General features: G+C 31.5%; 2 protein-coding genes across 3 annotated transcripts; one reads left to right on the top strand and one right to left on the bottom strand.

Moving 5' to 3' along the window:
- Window positions 1-865: 865 nt before the first annotated feature.
- Rev1 (Rev1 DNA directed polymerase) lies at window positions 866-21,482 on the bottom strand. Of its 2 annotated transcripts, none has more exons than XM_088224996.1 (13): window positions 21,220-21,482; window positions 18,332-18,571; window positions 16,707-16,998; window positions 15,990-16,243; window positions 15,695-15,904; window positions 14,183-14,448; window positions 13,912-14,083; window positions 13,728-13,830; window positions 13,472-13,641; window positions 12,562-13,386; window positions 12,046-12,183; window positions 11,595-11,965; window positions 866-965 (listed from the first exon to the last, which is right to left on the bottom strand). In XM_088224996.1, the coding sequence occupies exons 1-13, from the start codon at window positions 21,268-21,270 to the stop codon at window positions 962-964; spliced, it is 3,096 nt and encodes a 1,031-aa protein (XP_088081122.1). In that variant the 5' UTR covers window positions 21,271-21,482; the 3' UTR covers window positions 866-961. The 2 variants fall into 2 exon arrangements, with proteins under 2 accessions (XP_088081122.1, XP_088081121.1); XM_088224995.1 differs by lacking the exon at window positions 866-965 and adding an exon at window positions 10,912-11,381.
- mars (guanylate kinase-associated family member mars) lies at window positions 1,520-10,660 on the top strand. The gene is made up of 9 exons (XM_088224997.1): window positions 1,520-2,699; window positions 5,426-5,568; window positions 6,404-6,568; window positions 7,742-7,907; window positions 8,094-8,326; window positions 8,402-8,485; window positions 9,048-9,519; window positions 9,617-9,727; window positions 9,962-10,660. Exons 1-9 carry the CDS (start codon window positions 1,958-1,960, stop codon window positions 10,015-10,017), a joined length of 2,172 nt encoding a protein of 723 aa, XP_088081123.1. The 5' UTR covers window positions 1,520-1,957; the 3' UTR covers window positions 10,018-10,660.
- Window positions 21,483-21,998: the final 516 nt, after the last annotated feature.

The following is a 21,998-nucleotide window of genomic DNA, read 5'->3' as shown; positions in this document are numbered from 1 at the left end:
ATAATTTCAGTATAATATTATAACCAACTCTGTGTGCTATTCTTGTGCATTTCCATTATTTTTATGTTAGTTTATATGTATATTGTCATCCATTCAATTTTTTTTGTTCTGTTATTTCTATATTATTTCATTGTAATTTGTAGATATGTGAATTGTTTTTGGCCGATACTATTATCCGTTTTGGTTGAAGTTCTCAATAAAGAGAAAAAAAAACGATCGTGGTATGTACTTTATAATATAATATTGGCTATGTAATTTTTAAGAAAAGTACTCCTGGCAACAAATTATTCCAATCGTTACTCGACGGCGGCGTTGCCAATACTACCGATTCTTCGGTAGATCTACCGATTCTTAGGTAGATCTGCCGATTTTGGGAGCAATCTACCGAATTCTATTAAAATCTTACGGATTTCTGTACATTTCCTTGTTTTTTTTTCTATATAACAAAATTTCAATACAAATAAAACGAATTCACGTTATGTTAATTAAAATTTATTGTTTGTTTGCTCATTTAGGTTGCCATTTGTTGATTGTTATATATGAATAAAATGAATTTGTTAGTACTGGCGAACAGCGATTCTCGGTTATTTTCAAATATGTAATATTGTAGTATAATAAATAGAATTTCATAACATTATTGAGGAATTCATTTATCTCTTTGTCTATCTTTTGATGAAAAATGTAATGGGATCACTTTTCATATAAAATATTAAAGAAATGGTTTTTCTTCAGTTGATTATCTATTTTCTATTTAAATTTAGTTTAATCATTGCTTTAAGCAATTTGTTCAGTGATTAAGCAGTTAGCAGTATTTACATTTAAAGATTTTTTACATATGAATTATTTCTTTGTTTGGCATTTTGTTTGAAAATAAAGTTTGACTGATGCTTATAAAAATCACCGGACATTGAGAGACAGAGAAGAGCCATCAAAGTCAGGGCCTCTATGCTGCAAGACACTTCTACCTGCAAAAAAATACTATTTATACCGAGTCATTGACAGGCTTTTACACAATATTTGAGTTTTCACAGAACGGGTACTAATATACATAATTGAATATATTTTATAAAAATACATTCAACCGATGTATCTTCGTGCATAAAAAAAAATACATACATAGGTAACTTGGTGTGATTTTATTCATTTATTTCGAAAGATACATTTATATCAAAATATTTATGCCCTTAACCCTTAAAGAGTTGGTATGGTTACACAAAATACAGTATTGTTGAAATATAAATTAAAATCAACAATAGCCTCAAAGTAATAAAACAACATTTACCCGTATTCTAGGCCAGTTTTGCAATCAATATATTTGGATGATTCACATTTTGCAGTCCTTTTGGTTTTCAGTTGTTCATTTATCAAGCGTTTTGACTTAGGCGAACAACGCAACGGCCTTAGGCGAAACGGCGCTTTAATTTTGAATTGTCAAATTTATTTTTGCTTCCCTTCCTCCTTCCTCACCGCCTGAATCTACCGAAATCCACGGATTTATTTTTCTGAATCTGCCTATTTTAGCTTGATCGAGTCTGGCAACGCTGCTCGACGGTTTGAATATTTGAAAACTTTGTTTGAATGTTTGAAACAATTTGGAATACGAATGAGTCTGTTTATTTGTGAAGATCGCTGAATTATGTATATTATTCGAGTGATTTAAGTTTTCAGTTTTGACTTATTACTATATTGAACTATGGCGTTTATAGATTTAGTGAAAAGTGTATATCAACATCAGCATAAAGCCAAACCGAGAGCTCTAACGTCAGTTGAAGAAGGCAAAAATGTTAGAATACTGAAGCAAGCGAAAGAGCGTCACAGCAGAAGAATTGATACATTTATATCAAATAGAGCTATTGTTGAAGATGATTTTCGTGACTCCCAATCGGAAGACTCGGTGCCTAAAAAGATGTTACTGATCCTAGAAAAAAACAAATAGCTACTATGGAAGAAAGAACGAATGTTAAGGAAGAAACTCGAACCAAAAAAAGCCCCACCGTTTAAAGTCGGTGTTGTCAGGCATGCCATTGCCCCGTTCCAAGAAGAGATTTTCAAAAATTGTGTATCTAATGTAGCCGATCCTCCAGTTCCGAACCAAAGAGTGACAAGGTCCTCCACTCGCGCAATTTCTAAAGTATTTCCGCCATTACCACAGCCTCCAAAATCGTTTGCTCCTCCAAATGCCAAATTCCACGCTCCAAAGGTAAATATTGTCGAAAGGAAAAACTTCAAGTTGAAATACACACCTAAGAAACCGAAAACTGAACCATATGTTCGCCCTTTCTCCAATTTGTTCCCCAACACAAAAGCCGAACCAACAAAAATACCAATTAATATTAAGCCCAAAGCCACCAAAAGCGCGAAAAGTAAAAAAACTAACCTGACTAAGATAAGTAAAACACCGAGGGTAATGAAGAATTCTAAGAAAGATGATTTTCTAATAGAAATTGTAAAAGAAGAAATAAAAATGGGCAGATTGGAAACATCAAATACAATAAGTCAACTTTCAACTCCTAAAAATAACCCCAAAGTAGTCGCTACTCCTGAAAGTGCTCCAAAAGCATATGAGAATGGCAATGAAACATTTACTAGTCCGGAACCTTCCAGCTCCAACACTGACCTTGTAATCTCCAGTCCCTATGTTACCGTGGGTCGTGGTAAAACTACCAGACAACAAGAAGATGCATGCAAAATTAAATTTGGTATGTTCCTATTTTTATTTTAGTTTCACCAAAGAAAAACCTGGCAACAATTTGTGCCAGGTTGAATGAACCGAGATATGATCCCGTGACTAGTGCCGCAGACTCACAGATCAAAGGTCTGAGGTTCGAACCCCGCTCTATCACAACTTGATTCCCATTTTCTAATAGTTAATTACAACTCATTAAAAATGGCCGAAAATTGTTTAATATTTGGGTAATTAATTAGATGAATTGTGTATACCACTTTTCTCAGAATTTGCGCTGCAATGTATCAATGTATGAGTCGACACCCATGAACAAAGGGTGTAAATACAAAATTAATTTAATTGTAATGGACTAGTGAAGTTTCCATAATAATACAACATTTAAATTTTTTAATAATTTTTTTTTTGCTAAGGTTATCAATTAACTATATTTATTATGTTTTGTAATTAAAAGAATAATAATTCTATACCTTAATGGATAAACGACAGGAGTCACATGGAATGAAATGTTCAGGAAACAATATTTTGTGATTGTGCGATTTTCAAAATATGTTCGGGCCGAAACTTAATTTATCAATATTTAGTTCATTAAATAATATATTTTGTAAAGAATGCATTAAAATCACTAACAACTTCATTTGAAAGATTTGGCGGGTTAATATATTGCCTTACTAAGAGCACTTTTATTGTTTATTTTTGTATATTGATTAGTAATTTCGGAAGTTGTTGATTCACTGCTTTGCGACATGTGCATTTCATTTGAAAGTTTTGTATGTTGTGAATTATTGTTTTATGCCCTTTTAAATCTTTTCTACTGGACTTGAGATGTTTATTTTACTGTACTTTTTACTTTGTATTTTTTTTATGTAATATTTCAAAGAACTGGGCAATTGTCCCATACTTAAGTATTAGTATCCTTGCTTAGTTTATCGTTTTTGTCCGAAGAATTAGATAATTTCAACCTAAAAAGTGGACTTTTTATTTCAACTAAAAAAAAGCGTTTTTACAGCGAAAGTTGACTTTCGTGATTTATTCACATATAAAACAGCTTATTGCCATAAATTCTGCATTTTTTACTTCAAAACGGCAAAAGGCGGACTCCCGTGTTTTATCCTCTAAGATGCAGATATTATAACTGGAAAATAACGGTACTAAAAGTAATTTAAAAATAAAATTAAAAACATAATTAAGTAATTACAAGAAAACACTATATTTAATGTAACCTAAAAATAACAAGTAAAAAAGTTATCTTATATCTTTTATGACCTTCATAAAATTAATAGATTCATATCACACAAAATTGGGTTTATTTTTAGAATTGTCATTTAGATTTACATTAAGATTTGTTTTTGGTATTTATTCTACATAGTCCTAATAATTTTACATAACACCTATCTTATCTACATCAGCTTTTGAATTTATTTTAAATAAAATAATTTATGCTCATTGTTCATTTAAAAAATATTTAATTGACTCGTGCACAATTCACTTTAGCCTTTTTACCACCGATATTAATTTATGAACAAAAACTTCTTACTTTAAATGCAAAATGTGTAGGGATGTTAGTTGTACCCTTGAGGTGATTTTCTCGAAAATGGCTGGAATAATTAGAAAATTCAAGCAGTAATTCGGATACGCTATCTGAGTAATGGCTAATTATTTTTTGTTATATCAAATGTTTATTCTGTTGTTCCGACTTAGTGCATACAATATTAAAATCCTTATTTAAGTATGTTGAGAGTATGACATGTAATTATGGATGTAAAGTTACGTAATTTTATAAAAAAGCGTGGTAAAATACCTATCATTTTACGGTAATTTTACCCTGGAATATGGAGACTTTTTGTTTTCTTACTTAGTTTATCTTACCTACACGCACAGTTTTAGCTTTATTCGAACAAATATGTTAGTTGAAGTGTAAAAAATGTTTACTGACATTAAGATGACATCATTTTTATAAATTGCGAAATAAAGTTATTAGCTTTTTTACAATTGCATTTCAAGATTTTGATGATACCGAGGTAATTTTACCGCCTTGCATCTCTACGTGTAATACGGGCTTGCACTGGACACTTCTCACCCGCACCCCCCTTTGTTCCATTTTTTATTGTAAAAAATAACTATTTGCATTCTTATGATTCACCCAAATATTTCATTTTGAGGGCCATTTTTAATGAGTTGTTATTTACAACTGGGTTATTTACCCACTATTAGAATATGGGAATCAAGTTGGGGTTGAGTGAGATTAGAACCACGGATCTTTGAGTCGTGAGTCCGAAATACTAGCCATGGGACCACAACCCAATTTTACCTTTTTCTCAATCATATAATATGTATATTTTCGAGTTGTGCGTGATTCAAAATCAATGAACTCAGTCTGTCCATCTTTATGAACTCCAAAGTTTACAAATTTATTTCCTGCACAATTTCAGAATTTTTTTTTTTTAAAGTTAGAGAAAATAAATCATTTTAATGTATGATTTATCTTCTCGTGAAATCAAAATGAATTAATTTACGGAGTTCTCTCTATTATATAATGTAACATCAATCCTTTCTTTTGAAATAAATCCCCAAATAAAAAACTTTCGGGTGAGAATCAACCTTTAGTTCTTATTAAATATCCACTTTTTATTATTTCCTGAAAAAATATGCTGACTTCCTCCCCTTTTGATGTTTTTTAGCTTATCTTATCTTTTTTTATAATAGATTTTCTAATTTAATGAATAATACTTTCCACTTCAGGGTACTCCAGAATGTCTCCCGAGAAAACCGCCCAATACTTCCGGTTACAGCTAGATAGTGAAGTGACCAGGCTTCAGGACCTGTGTCGGACTTGGAAAATATGTCAGGAAGATAATGATGTCACACTCGCAGAGGATTCTAAAGTAAATGCAATTAATGATTGATAGTTTTTTCAACGGAGGTGAAGACCCTTTTTAAGAGAGGAATATTGAAAATTGCTTGGTTGCTTTAACCCTCCCTTCCCGGTGATGTGTAGCCAGTACACGTTGCATCTAATAACTTTAATATGTCTATAAATATAATAAATACCGTGTAAAAATTTTCAGTAAAAATAATTTATTCTTAAAAAACAAATATTTATTGTGCACGGAAAAAGCATTGAATATCAGAAATTTAAGATAAGTCACCAATACAACCAATGTGTCGCAACTTGCGGCGAATGAAGTAATAGAGTACCGAACAACGATTGTCTCACACAATCTTTATGTCTCGTAGTATATTTAAGAGCGAGACAATTTTACGCATTACGCAGACCAATTACCGAGAGTCAGTACAGTACACTGCCAGACGTCAGTAACGCTCTGAGTTCTGAGGTTTCCTCTCGCTTGCGCTGTGAGCATCAGTGTTTAGTAATTGTACTATAAATAATTGAAGCGATTGCCTCTGAATATTCCATTTTTCTGATTTAAAATCTCTCAATTTTACTTGTGTAATACAGCACCGTAACGCGAGGATGTTTTGCACAGTAAGGGAAGGGTTAAATAATCACTTCACACACCGTGTAACACTCACCGTTCTGTCTACATAGGCAAACATTTGGAGATCAATTTCCCCTCTATGATTCCATCAATTAAAAATAATTTGCAGGGTGGGGGGGGTCTTATTACAGACAAATGGAAATGTATTTTAGGTTTTTTTAAATATTAGAGATGAGATATGTGCTGCTATTTTTAATGATGATTTTACTTTATTATTAAGGACCTTATTAATCTCGCCATTGGACAAACACAGTTGCTGATCAACAAAAAGTTTGAGCAGTTTAGAGGACTCATCTTCCAGTGCGAGAACAAGGAAAAGAGAGAAGGGGAAGGTGTGGTCACAGTTCAGGATCTACAAGGCTTTTGGGACATGGTCTATATGCAGGTAACAATTTTCTATAGAAAGCACTGCTCTCTGATAAATCCAAATTTGCTTTTTGATCAAAGATCATATAAAATCAATAAATTTTTGCAACAGTATTTCAATACATTACATTTGAAAGGAATAGGAAATAATTTTAAAAAGTCATAACCGATATACTTAAAAGTGTGTGTCGTGTCACTGTCTGTATAAATATACAATATAAATTAAAACATATGTTCATTTATTTTTTCTTCTATGTCTTGCCTATAATATATTGTTGTGCCATCCTTAACTAATTTTTTTTACATGTACTTATGTATTTAATAATTAAGAAATAAAGCAAAAACTATGTATGGCCACTCTTGGCATGATTTTTTTTTGCCTACACCTTTGTATATTTTTTTTATAAGGAATAACCCACTGAGCTTCTATTTTGGAGGCTTGTTAGCAGGTGGGAAAGAGAGACTATGTAAGGAAGTTATGAAAATTACACCACAACACAGACCAATTTTGAAAAAAATATTTCTTTTTTTTTCTTCTTGCAACTGGCGGGAATCGAACCTGGGACACCAGTTTCAGAGTTGCCCGTCTAACCACCAACTGTGCATAACTAACCTAACCTAACCAATCTGCCACAGTGCCTGTCTTAATTAAATTTCTATAAAGATTTAAAAATTGATCTTATTAACCATTCACCCATGTAGTGTAAATATTAAATGACTGTTTTTTGGCAAGGAATCTCCCATTTTTATAAAAATGATATTTTATAAATTAATTACATACATATTTAATACCGAGAATCTATATAAAACTAGTGGATTCAAAAATGAATACGGAGCGTCCTCTGTTTAGGATAGTCTCCATCTGTTCTAAGTATATATTAATATTTTACACCTAATTAATATTATTATTGTGTTGGATAATTCACATAGTTACATTTTTGTCAAATTCGCCTCAAGGGTATTATACAATAAATGTCCTAGCACATTTTGCAATAACATAACACATATGCGGTTGGGATTCTAGTTCCCCTTTCCAAATACTGTAAATTTGAATATTAGATAGTAGCTTGATTATAACACGTCCTGCAGCTACAGAAAGCTTGAAAAAACTTAAACGTTATGAACAAATCAATTATTCTCTTTGGCCTTCTTGCCATAATCTCTTGATCTCTGATAGCTTTTTTATTCACAGGTTGAAAATGTAGACGTTCGCTTTAACAGGCTGCAAGAATTGAAGAATAGGGATTGGAAAGAAGATATAATAATTTCATCTGTAGTTACCAAAGCAAAGAAGAAAGCAGTTGCAAAGACCAAAGCCACAACTAAACCTTCCAGTTCGCTCAAGGAAATGATCCGAGGTAATTATTTATCCTATAAATATCGAGTTCTCCAAATAAAAGTAGTTTTTTTTAAAACTTTAATTAGCTCTTCCGTAAAGTTGCTACATGTCGCTTGGTAACTGTTTCCTTTCCAGCGTCGGTATACTATTTTGATGGATATTGCACTATTTTGCCAACTAAAATATTTGTTTATTATTATTTAAGCTGCTCGCAATAAATCAAAGGCCCAAGCGGTGAGTCCTGGCAGAGTAGTGACAAGAAATAATTTAACCCCTAAAGATGCTAACACTAAGGAGTTTAATGCGGGATTTTTCTCTGTAATATCTCCGGTAAAAAATAAACCAGAAGAGAATGAAAAGGTCAAGACACCAAATAAGAGAGTATCTATGCTCAAGTCAGTCATTGCATCCGAAGCTAAAAAGAGATTATCATCTAAGGTATTTAAATTTTTGTTTTAATGCGAAAAAGTGTTTTGAAAGGGTTTTTATCTAAAATGCGTTTTTATATTACAGACTCCTCCTAGTACAAGTGCAATATTGAAAGCTTCTTGCTTATCAAAAAATGTGGTCAACGATAATCACAATAAGGATTACGAGGTGGGTGAATATTATTTATTTATCAATGAGTAAAAAAAAAATAGTTCCCTATATTGTTCAAAACTGTACGGCATATAATATCAGCCCCTTTTAGGTGAAGAATTGCCTGGTTAAATTATGTTTGTAACAGAGAGATTGTAAAAGATTACTTATAATTACTTGAAGACATGAGTAGATAAAGGTGTTGTGTGACAAAAACAAAAAGCAGGGATATTTGGGGTTAAAGTTTTGAACACCTTATTAATAAAACAACACCTCTCACAACACTCAAAATCGGTTTTCTGCTACTTTTTGATAATGTTGGCTTTATGTGAAAGGGTTGTACATAAAATCTTTATTTATGTAAAAAAAAGTACATTTAAAAAAAAATTGGAACATCACTTCATCCACTCTTCTCTTTAATTGTTTACTTTGAAATTTTAGTAAAAATTGCAAACTGTGGATACACTGTACTTTGAAAACCAAATAATGTTGTTTTTTAACAAAAGATATTTTATGTTGATATTATTTAGTGTATGATAAATAATATTAACATAAAATCAATATATTTATTGATTTTTAGATGAACTTTGCTGTTGCCCCAGTTGATTTAAATAAAACTCCAGGTAAAAGTATTCTCAAAACGCCTGGGACAACTAAGAAAACAACAACTACTAACTCTAGAAAAAGTGTAAAAGTACTTTTCATACAGGAAGGTAGTGATGATGATACAGAACCTCCATCAGTAGTCAAACAGGCTACAAAAAGTCTTCCAAAATATACTAATGTCACTCATAACGATGATATTATGATCGATGATATTGAGGCAAAGAAACCGAGAGAAAGAAAACGAATTACAAGACAGAATGCAACAGAGCAGAATGAAAATCACCCTCCTCTTGTGGAAATTGACACTAAATCACAACCATCAAATAAAAAAAGTAAAAAAAAGAAGACTCCCACAAAAACTAGACGAAATACAGCGGAATTGACAGAAGAATCTGAAAAAAATACACCAATAAAAACTTCTCGATTAACACAAGATTTTTTTACAGGTCAGTAATTAATTTACGTTTTATTACATATTTAAAATGTATTACGTTTATTTTTATACATTACCTATTAAATGATGTGATTGTTGCTATTTTACAGACTTACAAATTACCAATAAACAAAATGGCTTGCCTGCGATGTGTATGGACAAAAGCAAATCCTTGGATGATCGTAGATCATTCAATCTTATATCCTTTTCACCAGCACCTGGTAAGAGAATTTCTTTGATTTTGGTCAAATTACTCATATTAAAATATGTATCTACCATATAACAATTTCCATTATTGAGTTGATTTGTTTTCTTATAAAGATAAATACAGAAACCTAAATTTGACCACAGTAAACATCGTGGGTTCTATTGTGTCTCTAAATTATAAAAATTCTCCAATTTATTAGTCAACTACTGATTAACTTATATTCTATAACCATATCCTTTATTTTTAGTCCATAACACCAGATCTGCCCTAAGAAGGATGTCAACTAACACACCAACCGCCTGAATGAATAGTAAAATAATAAGTTTTCCGTCAGTTATAGGTAGAAAATTGACAAGTAATGTGTTTTATCAACATTTTTTTTTGTGTTAACGAGGAAGTTTAGCGCTATGGGAAATTGGATATAATAAATTATTTAATTTTTTTATGTTTGAAAACCAAAGTTTCCCAAAAATGTATGAAAAAATATATTTGAATAGAAATGAACTACTTTAAAACATCACAAATTCAAGTGGAATAGCTGTTTAGAATAGCCAATCAATGATGTGTTTTGATATATTTCCGGTTTCCAGGAAGCCATGTTTGGCATGTTTTCATATGTACGGGTTCTCTTTTTAAATGTCAGGATAACTCACCGATGACAACTAGTAAAGTCACGGGTGAAGTCATTTCTAAATTACAAATTGTTAATTACTTATTGTTGAAATGTTATTCCTTTATAAAATACCATTTGCTAACACAGTAAATAAAGCAAAATACAATACGAATGTGTAAAAGGTTATAAGAAAATAACTATTATTCAGTTTGTAATCATGGTATTATCATTTTTAAAGTATTTATTTGACTAGTTAACTTTATATACGCACACAATTTACTGCTCATGTTTTCGGCAATATTTATTACGATTTAATAAATGTAACAATAAAGTTTTTAAGTTGTTTTATTTGTTAAGATTCATTGAAAATTGACAGATTTTTTTTTCATTGGTAATAGATTTTAAATTTTGTTTCATTAGAATCGGGTTGTGGTCCCGTGGCTAGTGTTGTGGCCTCACAGATCCGAGGTTCGAACCCCACTCTACCCCAACTTGATTCCCATTTTCTAATAGTGAGTTATTTACAACCCGTTGAAAATGGCCTCAAAATTGAAATATCTGGGTAAATAATAAGAATGCAAATATTTCATTTCCATGGAGCAATTCTTATTTAATTTAGAAATAAAACACACTACATATATTTAATGTACAATTTTGGGAATATTTATAAGAAGTTTAAAAAAATATAATATTCATGGTTAAATTATTATTTCAACTAACATGACTCCAGAGTTTGAATATAAAATATATTATAATTTATGTACCAGTAATTTAAAATAGGTTTGCATTTCGTGTTGCACTATATTTTGTAGGTATGTTTCTTTTAAACCTAAACATGATAAACCAAATAACCATGTTGGGTAAAGAGCGTTGTGTTTTGAGTTTCAAATAAATACAAATTATTGTGTTATAAATAATCTATGAAGCGCAACAGGTAAATGTGATGGATGTTTTTAACTTTTTCTTGTAAACTAACTGCATCGCTTCTTGAACGTTTCTTTCTATTTGTAAATATACTTGGTGCCAGCTACACAACAAATTCTCATTCACAGACCTAGTGGAAGAGTAAAAAAAAAACAGTTACATCAAATTAAAATTAACACAAATTTCAAATGTGGTCCATACATTAATAATCATGACATCAAGATTTCACCAGAATAATAAGCCAATTATAGTCCGTAAACTTATTTGTAGATTGAACAAAAATTGAATCGAGTGTCCTGCCCATATAAGTTTTCAGTACATACAATATATTTTTATTCCTTACCTGTAACAAAACTTCAAGAAACAGTCAACATCTTCTATTTGTTTATTCATTACCAAATTTTTCACGTAAACTGTGATTATATCAACATCGCACTGTAGCGGCATCATTGTAGATTTGAACCAATTTCTAAGCATTTCACGAACATCCTTCCAGTGCATCCCCAAAATATCTGGTTCAGAGTGCTGTTCGGTTTCTGGGTTGCTAGCATCGTTCCCTGTTTTCATTTCATCTGATTTTCTCGCTAGGCATTCGGATTGATCCATTTTTACACTCAATTTCTTTTCAACAAATGGTTTGGTGAACTGAGTTATGTTTGTTTCAATTTCTTTCCTTATTTCCTCAGGTAAAGCGGCTAAGTATTCTGGGTCAATCTAAAATTGTTGATTTTAAATAATATTGAGCACATTTCAAAAATGCATAAGAGGCATTAATAAATTTATACAAAACTTACATTGTTATGTTCGTACAAAAACATAGGTGTATCAACATTACTTTTTATGTTTTGTTTTCTAACTTTGCAATTTGCCAATATTTCAGATTTCAAGTCCTCAGGCAATGCATTCAGACAATCTTGATCTAATTCTTCAAACTAAAAAAAAAAAAAATATTGATTAAAAGTTGTGCAGAATATTTATATAAGCTGAAATTTAATTAAGCAAACCATTTTCAAAAGTTGCCCTGATGATGATTAGATAAAGAGAAAAGTAAAAAAGCCGAAAATCATAAAAAGTGAGACTTGGAATCCTAATGGTAACATTAGAAACAGCTAAATAGAATGTTGTGGCCAATCACAAAACAAGCCACTCACGATTTGGTATTGCCAGTGTAAAAATCAGTTTTCTACTCATTATTGTCAAAATGTACCTACCTGTTGGGCATGATTTTTATTACTATATTTTATTTTATTTACTATATTACAAAGTTTCTCTATTGGGACATAATGTGAAAAAAAATAATTTATGCTTACATTATATTCTTTTGCTTCTCTTGCCTTATTTATCGAACTACTATTTGAAGGAAGAAATAAGTTAACAGTTTTATTTCTTTCCTTAGTATGAGTATTATTAGATAGTGATGCATTTTTGGGTGGCCTACCACGTCTTTTACCAGTTAAACCAAGGGATTTATTTTTCTTTTCTGGAAGATTTTTTTTGTTGGTGCTCAACTCTTTCGCATTCACGTTAATTTTATAAGGTTGTTGTTCTCTAACTATGAAACTATGCGCTGGAAGGGAATTGGTCTCTTGAGTTGAAACCTCACTAAGATTTTTTTCAGTTTCAATTATTATAGGTGTAGATTCTTGGATAATTTCAATCTTATTACATTGTGGTTCATTATTTTGATGAGAAATCAGGCCTCTAGTTATTTCAGCAACGCTTTTCTTGGGCTGCAAAAAATTTGTGATCCCACCTTTCGTTTCTTCAAACCTACTTTTGTTCTCTAATTTGGAAATTTGAATACTAACACCTCTCATGTCTACTGGTTGGACATTCAATTTCTTACAAATATCTATAACTTCTTTGGTGATGACATTCAAATCATCCGTAGCTTGTGATAGATTTGTGGTTTTTGTTATATTATCGCAAAATCCGTGTCCCATGAATTTGGCAGTCTCCACTGGAGCATTTGCTGCCCTCACCATAAGTTTAAAGGTTAATGATTTTCCTATTATTTTATTTTGAGACATTCTTAAACACACTTCTTGGCATAATTGTTTGAGAAAATTTTCACATTGTGAAAAATCTTCAAATCTTATTCCATAATTCACACCTGCAGATATAGACTTTCTTAGCTACAATTTAAATAAAAATATCAATACAGTTTTTAAATAAATAATATAATCAATATTGCAGAATATAAAAGTAAAAATATCATACAATTGTGAAATTGAGTGGCTTGTCATCTTGCCCTCGACAATAATTATACAGAAGTAGTCCCGTTTTATTTCCAAAATGTTTTTGTAGTGTAGAAAGATCAGTAGATCGTAGAGATGCGCAGTTTGTATAACCGAGAGAAGTTAATTTATACGCCATCTGACGTCCAACTCCTAAAACCCAAATATTTTATTAACTGAACAAAATAATACTTTAACATACCATATTTACTTTTGAGAAAATTAATCCATAAAATTACCTGGCAAATCTCCGAGGGAAATGTCAGAAAAATATGATTGAACATCTTTTTGACTTAAATGAAATTGACCATCTGGCTTTGCTTTCTTAGTAGCAAGTCGTGCCTTTAAAACAACAAATATTACAAAATTAATAACACTTAAGGGTGTTTTATCATAATATTATGATAAAAACCTACTGATTACCTGCAGTCTGTTGCTTCCGAATCCGGTAGAACAGGGGCATCCAGTTTTCCTTTTTATTTCATCGCGAATAACTCTGGCAAACTCCATTGGCTGAAGATTGACATTGTTTAAAAGATCTGTACATTCAACATACATTTCATCACAGGATACTGCTTCTATGTCTAACGTATACCTTTAAAGAAATCACAAGAAAAGTACAATACATATTTTACAGCTGAATAAATGTATTTCAAAGAAGAATTTTGTCATTATAAGATAAAATAAAACATACTGGGCAACTGTATTGTAAAGAATGTAGGCAACTTCTTTATATGCTTCGAAATCATAAGGTATTGTTTTCAAATCAGGGCACAGCCTCAAAGCCGGTCCCATGAACATGCCGTTGTGAACACCGAGTGCCCTGGCTTCGTATGAACAAGACGCTATCTCACTCATTGAACCATATTTCTCATCATCTGTAAGCCCATCTAGACGAGTGGGGAATTTTTTTTCCAGTTCCTCGATGTAGTCATTACCCAGATTTTTCTTTATGTTATTCTAAAAAGTGCGACAAATGCTAAGTTAAATGCCGTATGTTAATGGAAACAAAATGATATCACTAAACATGTTTTTACATTTAGGCTATTTTAAATAATCATAACTATGCTAAAAATATGGAATCAAATTGTGGTAAAGTGAATTCTTGCACAAAGTTTTAACATATTAAACACTTATCAAAACCCCATTTTTTTGTTAAAATAAATCAAATGCATATATGGAATCCTATGGCATTTTGCTAGAATATTTCTTCAAATATCAATGTTGCCGATGTAACGCCACATTCTGAAAACCTAGCGGCCCTTACTGGGATCTTTTAATATCAAGATAGAATAGGAAACTCGGTATGTGTTGGCAATGTGCTGCCCCTCAATAAAGACTAGTATTTGTCACTTACCGGGGGGTCTTTGCCATACCGAATAGATTTTATTGGAAACATAAAAAACTGCTTTAAACTGTCTACCCTTTCATTTCTGTATGAATGTTAACTGCCGTACGGTTTGCGGTGAAATGCGATGGGCAGCGGAGTGGGGGTGTCCATATACGTGGCGCGAGAAGGATATATAGAGTGAGCGAATGCACTCGCTCTTCCTCTCGTGGCATGATTGGCCGGCCTAGCACCATCCGCTATTGGTCAGGTGGAGCAACTCGCGCGGTAAAATTATTGTATAAATAGGGCATACAGCCAAATAATAAATCAGTTGGACTTCAACATCACCACTGGCTTTTACTCTTCACCTCGTCTTTCTGCTTCCTAACTTCGCTTCGACCCGGACCTCTTTGCACTTGGAATATTCGACCACCGGTATCCCCCCGTGACTTGGAATGCATGTACTTATTGAAACTGGATTTTTGATCCCGGGCAATTGGATTTTGGCTACAACTCCCTGGAAGACAACGCTGCCTTAGCCGACAAAGCGATACCGGCCTTATCACCCCGGTTGCTTGTTTCAGGTTGCAGCCGCCAGTACTACCTACTAGCGAGCCTGCAAGGGTGTCTAGGCTGTGATAACCTCCCTACGAGCTTTATCGTACACTGACCGCGGCTGCCTAATACCTAGTCATTCTGCGGTGACACCTGCACCTGTAGTATACAGTTTCTTGTGACGGGTGCAATCGCTAGGAGGGAGAAAGTGACCTGCCGCATCTGTTACAATTACATTAAATTATTTGTTAAATTCTTCTATAACAGTGCATGACAATTATTGGAAAATACAGTGATGCGTTATAATGAAATCATATTTGCCTTCTTTTTAGCTTTGTATAAATTCAATTCTGCTTGTCTGTCAACACCTTCTCTCTTGTTTTGTTTACCCCCCGCTCCCTTAGAATGTGCTACAGCAACAGGTTTACCCCGGAAGTGTGGATTTTTCCGCAGACCAACAGATACGAAAAAACAATCCATATCAATATGCATAACAACTTTTCCTTTATTCACATTCGTTGAACAATTTTCCTGGAAATGGAAGAAACCCACAATTAAAATTCTTGGTAAACAAAAAATTTATGTTTACAAACAGATTTATTTATTTTCATCTCACCTCACGGTTTGATGCTGACTTTAATATTTCTCTTGCTGGAAAACTAAAGTCACTGGTATCCCTCAGTTCATTAACATATTGTTTGAATCCTGCTCCTAATTGTGAAATGTGATGTAATCGAGAATTGCTGTAATACTCAGATAAGAATTTTGGATCAACAGCTGTACGAGTAGAACGTTTATGAATATCTGATGATGAAGATACTACATCTGATGATATATTGTTCTTTGTGTGAAAATTGTCTGGTTCAGATTCTGAAAAATTTATACACATTAGTAAAAATATGAAAGGTTACTTAAAATTAAGTCAACAAATATTTTAATATACTGCCTTTACATCGATTTTACACCTCTCAGGGTGAAATTGAGACGCTTGACTCTTGCTCGGGGGTTCCGGGTTCGATTCCCGGCGAGATCACAGTAATAAAACTAAAATGTGATTTTTTTAGCCTGCGTGTTTTGTGCTGTAATTTACCAACGTTCTTGGGCCTCGTGGCCTGTTGTGGTAAAAAAAAAAAACTAATTACAAATTATTAATACGCAAAGAAGTAGAAAGCAATATTTTATTCTTTTGTTGACATACATAACATTTCTAGGTATTTATACAAAGGTTAAGATTTAAATAAAATATCTTAATGTTATCTGGTATTTTTTTAATGGGAGCATTCAATTAATAATGTTCTTGGGAATATTAGAAAATAAGTAGAATGTTACTTACTTTTGCTAGTATTAAAATTGTTTTCAGTACAACTGGATGAAGTTTCAGGAGTGATTTTATTTATTATTATGTCTTCAATATTTTTGGTTAAATCATTTGCTTGCTCAGTATCATCTAAGTTAGAAGAAGACTGTTTGGTTGTATTATCAACACTTTGAAACTTTAGTCTGGGCTGAGTTTTGGAATGATTACTATATAAAAGAAATTCTTTATGATCTAGAAGTTTTCCCGCTTTTATACTTTCAGATATCCATTCTGGTTTAATTATTTTAGTTGTAGGAAGATTTTTCACCTTAAATCACACCAAAAACATTACATAAAATAATCCAACATGGTCCAGATGATTTATTGTCAAATACAAACAAACAAACCATCACACCTCCGTAGGGGTAGGCAGAGAGGATAGAATGCCATATCTCAGTGTGTTTGGAAACACATCTCGCGTCCTCTACATTCATACATCTTCTCATGCATACGTGCCGATTATTCAGATTTGTGACATGTCCATCTTCAAGTTTTTGTTGGATTTGTAATTTTTTCCATCCATTAACATTCGCATTGTTAATCTTTTTAGCTGTTCTTTCGCTATTGATTCGCTCTACATGTCCAAACCAACGCAAAACTCCTTTCTTGATTTTGTAGATAATGCTTATCTTAGCCTTACATAATGCACGGATCTTGACATTTGTGCACCTATCGTACATAATTTTACCACACATTCGCATTTTGACAACACTGTAAATACGTAATACATTTAAAAATAAATAATTATTTTTACAGACTTATCTGAGAATGAAGCTATAACTTTAGAAATTTATTGTTACATTTTAGGTATATCAAATAAATAAAGAGGGAAAAAAACACTGCATGTTTGTGGATTTAAACCCTAATCCTTCAGATTTCCGGTCAAGTAATCTTTTCACTGCGCTAAACAAATGTAATTCCAGCAATATTTCGATTACAAAAAAATCTTCGCAGACAATTGACCCCTTGGTGAGTTTATCAAAACGGACAGATATTTAAAAAATGATAAGAGATCTTTTATTTCACAAAAAATAATGAATATGAAGATTGAATAAACAGGACAGGTCATGACTCTTGTAAATTCCTAGAATTTCATATTACTTTAAAAAAAACTTCTCTATCTCTGTTGAAATATCTATAGAATGTGATTCCATCTGAGAAATTAATTAGCATTAATTATTATTATAAAACTATATCTTCAACAGACCCTTATATTCCCATACTGATGCATAGGATACAGTGATACATTGGAGAAGGAAATGCAGGGTATCTCGATCATCTGTTACAGGAAGGTAGGGTGATCAGTATTGCGCTTCAGATTCCTGTCTAGGGAAAGTTAAATACTGCAGTCTAAAACCACCTGTAAAACACTACAAATATCCAGGAATCTAACCCAGGACCTCCAGCATGGTAGGCGAATGCGCCAACCACACTATGAGGTGGGTTTTTTTCAATTTGATTTCCTCTCGTCCTGTATTCTGGTTCTATTTCACATAGAACTGTATTATTCATCCGCCCGAACACAGAATGTTTCAAGATTTAAAAATAAAATAACAAAGGCATCAAGGTAGAAAAAGAGGTACATTATAAAACATACATACTTTGGTATCTGGTAAATTGGACGCTATAATGAACTTAGTTCTATCTGATTTAAAGTAGTGATGATAAATGCCTCCATGTTCAGCCATCAGCATCTTCAGTTCATCTGAAGAAGGCTTAGTGTACCCATTGACAAATATGGATATTCCAGAAAATATGCTGCTTGTTCTGGATTGTTCTTTTTCTACTTGTTCTAAGAATTGTTCTTCTAGTTTGGCTATTTTTGCATTCATGTATCCACCCTGTCAATAAAACATAGAAATATCATAATTATTATTATGGATACCTTATATACCTTTTTGGCAATTTACAGCAGGCTCTCGACTTTCACACATAAGTGGTTCCTAAAAGTTTGTGCAAATGTTGAATGTTCAAAAATCATGAAAAAATGTATTTTAAGTTATTTATTTATATTTCATTAAGTTAAGGAAGCAATTTAAGTGCTATCAGATGGTTTCTTTATAAATTTGTCAAGAGTTAGTTGAATACTACCATTTTTTTTTTCTTGATAAAGAGTTTTATAACATGCTGTTTCTTTCTCAATGACCCTACGCACTTAATACATGTTCTCTATTGGGATCACGTTCTTCCATGATAGTAAAAAATTTAGGAAGACGGATGAGACTTTATTAATACTTTTGATTTTCAAAGTCTTGACGATTTTATCAGCTTCTTCTTCCCCACTTTCAGTGTATATTTCATTTGCCAAATGTTGCTCAACTAAGTGCTAATTTGACAGGTACTGAAAGTGATTCAATCAACTCGTTAACATCTTCGTTGTTGACATCCAAGTTTAGTTCATTCATCAGGCTAATTGTTTCATCTGTCATAGTTTCCAAAATTTCTTAAGAATTTATAAAATCACTCATAATTGTTTCTAGGAACATTTCATTGTTAATTGTTTCAGCCCACAATTCTCCAATATTGCTTATTGCGTTCCATTTTCTTATTTTATTTTTTATTAATAAATTTTCATAAATAGTCCATGTTTTTTAAAAATTCTATACAAATCTACTTTTATACATCTAGTAAATGTTAGAGCTACAGTTCTCCAAAAAAAAAGACTAACTCTTGTGCTTGGAGAGTGACTTACACTATTATAGTTATTTATTTATTAGAGTTTATATAATTTTAAATATACAAGTACATTAGAAAAAAAAACAAAAACATAGGGTATATAAAGAAAAACAGAAAATAATAATAAATTCATATTAATTAAAAATTAATGCAGTTTTTACACTAGTTCAAAAATTCTTTAGATATACCTTGAATTTATTTATGGATATATTCGTTTTAATAATTTTTAGTTCATTGGAGAGATTATTGTAATTTTTGACACCTTTGAAGACAAAGCTATTTTGACCATGACTTGTGTGGAATTTAGGGATCTTAATTATTTTGGTATCTGAGTGACTTGTTCATCTCAAATTCTTTTATTTTTTCTTGTTTATAAATTTGTATAATGGAATTTATTTTATAAATAGTGTCTATTGTATGAACTTTAAATCATTTAAATAGACTTTCAGTATTGAATGTTGAGGGTTTCTTTAAAATTACTTTGATAATTAATCTTTGTACTATTTTAAGAGGGTTTAATATATTGGCATATGCACCACCCATCCAACAATACCATATTGTAACAAAGATTGTACAATCGAGTAATAAGCTATTTTTAAATTATTGATATTTTAAATATTTCTTAATCTAATAAATATGTATATACATTTTCTAATACGTTTAACTAGTTAACTAATATGGTCTTTCCATTTTAAGTTTTGGTCTATGTATACACCAAGATATTTAATTTTATTTGTTGTATCAAGTACTGAACATGTTAGATCGCAGATGTATTATGATTCTTCCGAAATTCTCTTAATGTAGGCACACCCTCTCTGCCAGTTTCCTTGTTGGCCTGATTAATTATTTTATTTATTTTTTACAAACTCAAGGTACAACGAAACAATGTTTTAAATTAAGACCAATTACAGATTTCACATAAATTTATTATGAATGCAGAAGGAAAGGGAAAAAAATAAATACTAACCAAAAGAAATATTAAAATTAAATAAAACGGAGAACATATAATATATATATCGCTAGCCCAAAGCAACAGTGAGATAAAAACGAAATTTCCAATTTTGAGATACACATGCAGATGTGTTCATACATGAATGTTTTCAAATAATTTAATTTAGTCAGACCCTTTGCATACATCAAAGTCCGATCATCTCAGAATATGTCTTTCAGAGATATCTCACTGTTGCTTTGGGCTAGCAATATACATATCTTCATATAATACCATGTAAACGTAGCTATCACTTTTTGACCGGGAGCAACTGCATGAAAGCGAACAATTTTTGCATTATTGATAAAAAAAAAAACTTTTTTTTTGCGAATTATGCGAAAGTAGAATGTGCGAAAATCGAGAGCCGTCTGTAATACCCCAAACTCAAGAGCGCTTTGCAGTTATTTTTTTAAAATAAAATTTTACTATAACGATTTTCAAAGTTAATAAATTTATCAATAAACGTTTTACTTAAATTACAATTTTATCTAAATCATTTAGAAAACAAATGTGATTTTTTATGAAATGCAAACACTCTTAGTTTCACACTAATTTCTGATATTTACTGAATTCAATTTATTTCTAATTTCTATGTATATATGTAATCCATATGCAGTTCTTTAACATACTCGTAGATAAGCCAAAAAATATACATTCTAGCATTCGGGAAAAGTATCGAATTGAATGTAGTGATGTGACTGAATTTGGAAATAAAATATATTTGTGGCGCTAAATAAATAAATGCAGGCTAATAATTTTATTAATTTGTAAAATGATGGTTATAACAAGATATTCTTAATTATGAAAAAAATATTAAATACTTACCCATGCTTCAAATCCATCATCTCCAAAATTTTCTCTTTTCGATTTTCTCATTTTGTAAATTATTCATAAATGTAAAATAATAATCATTTTCCATAATACATTCATCGAAAGTTTATATTATTCATTGCGTAAAACACATTTGGTAAATTTGACGATAATGCGAATGAAAACACCTTTTATATTTGAATAAATATTTTGAAAATTGAAAACAAACAACGAGACATCACAAAACCCACATGATTTTGACAGTAAAATTCATAGATGTTGTTTTGGAGAAGATTGTGAATTAGTGTAAAATGAGAAGGGTACTTCACACACATCTCTCATCGAAAAATTTGGAGGCGCTGGGTTCTTAGTCAGTTTTTTCTGATAATACGTTCAGGTGTAGTTTTTTTTTTATATCATCATAACTAACGCTTTTTTGTTGTACTTGTGTTTATGTTTTACATATATGTCATGTGTAAATATGTACCTTGTTTTCGACCGATAGTATCATATTTTGGTAGAAGGGCCTTAGTTTAAAAAGAAACATACTAATATTTGACAATTTTTGTGAAAAACAATTTGCAAACGCCATGTGTTATATTTAAAAAGCGCTTATATATGATAAAAATAATTTTCATTGAGTTTGGTTTTTAGGCATTTTTTGTTGCTGTTATTATCATTTAAAATACAGATATCGAAAACTAAGGAAACTACGGTACATGTAAATGGTTAATAATCTTTGCTTTATGGGTACGTAACAATAAGTTTTGCATGTAAATAAATCAAATGCTTTT

This window comes from Micrasema longulum, unplaced genomic scaffold (assembly GCF_059751315.1).
Source record: "Micrasema longulum isolate JH-2025_06_02 unplaced genomic scaffold, ASM5975131v1 h1tg000323l, whole genome shotgun sequence".
In the NCBI taxonomy this organism is placed as follows: Eukaryota; Metazoa; Arthropoda; class Insecta; order Trichoptera; family Brachycentridae; genus Micrasema; species Micrasema longulum.
This window is presented reverse-complemented; position numbering and strand designations above follow the sequence as displayed.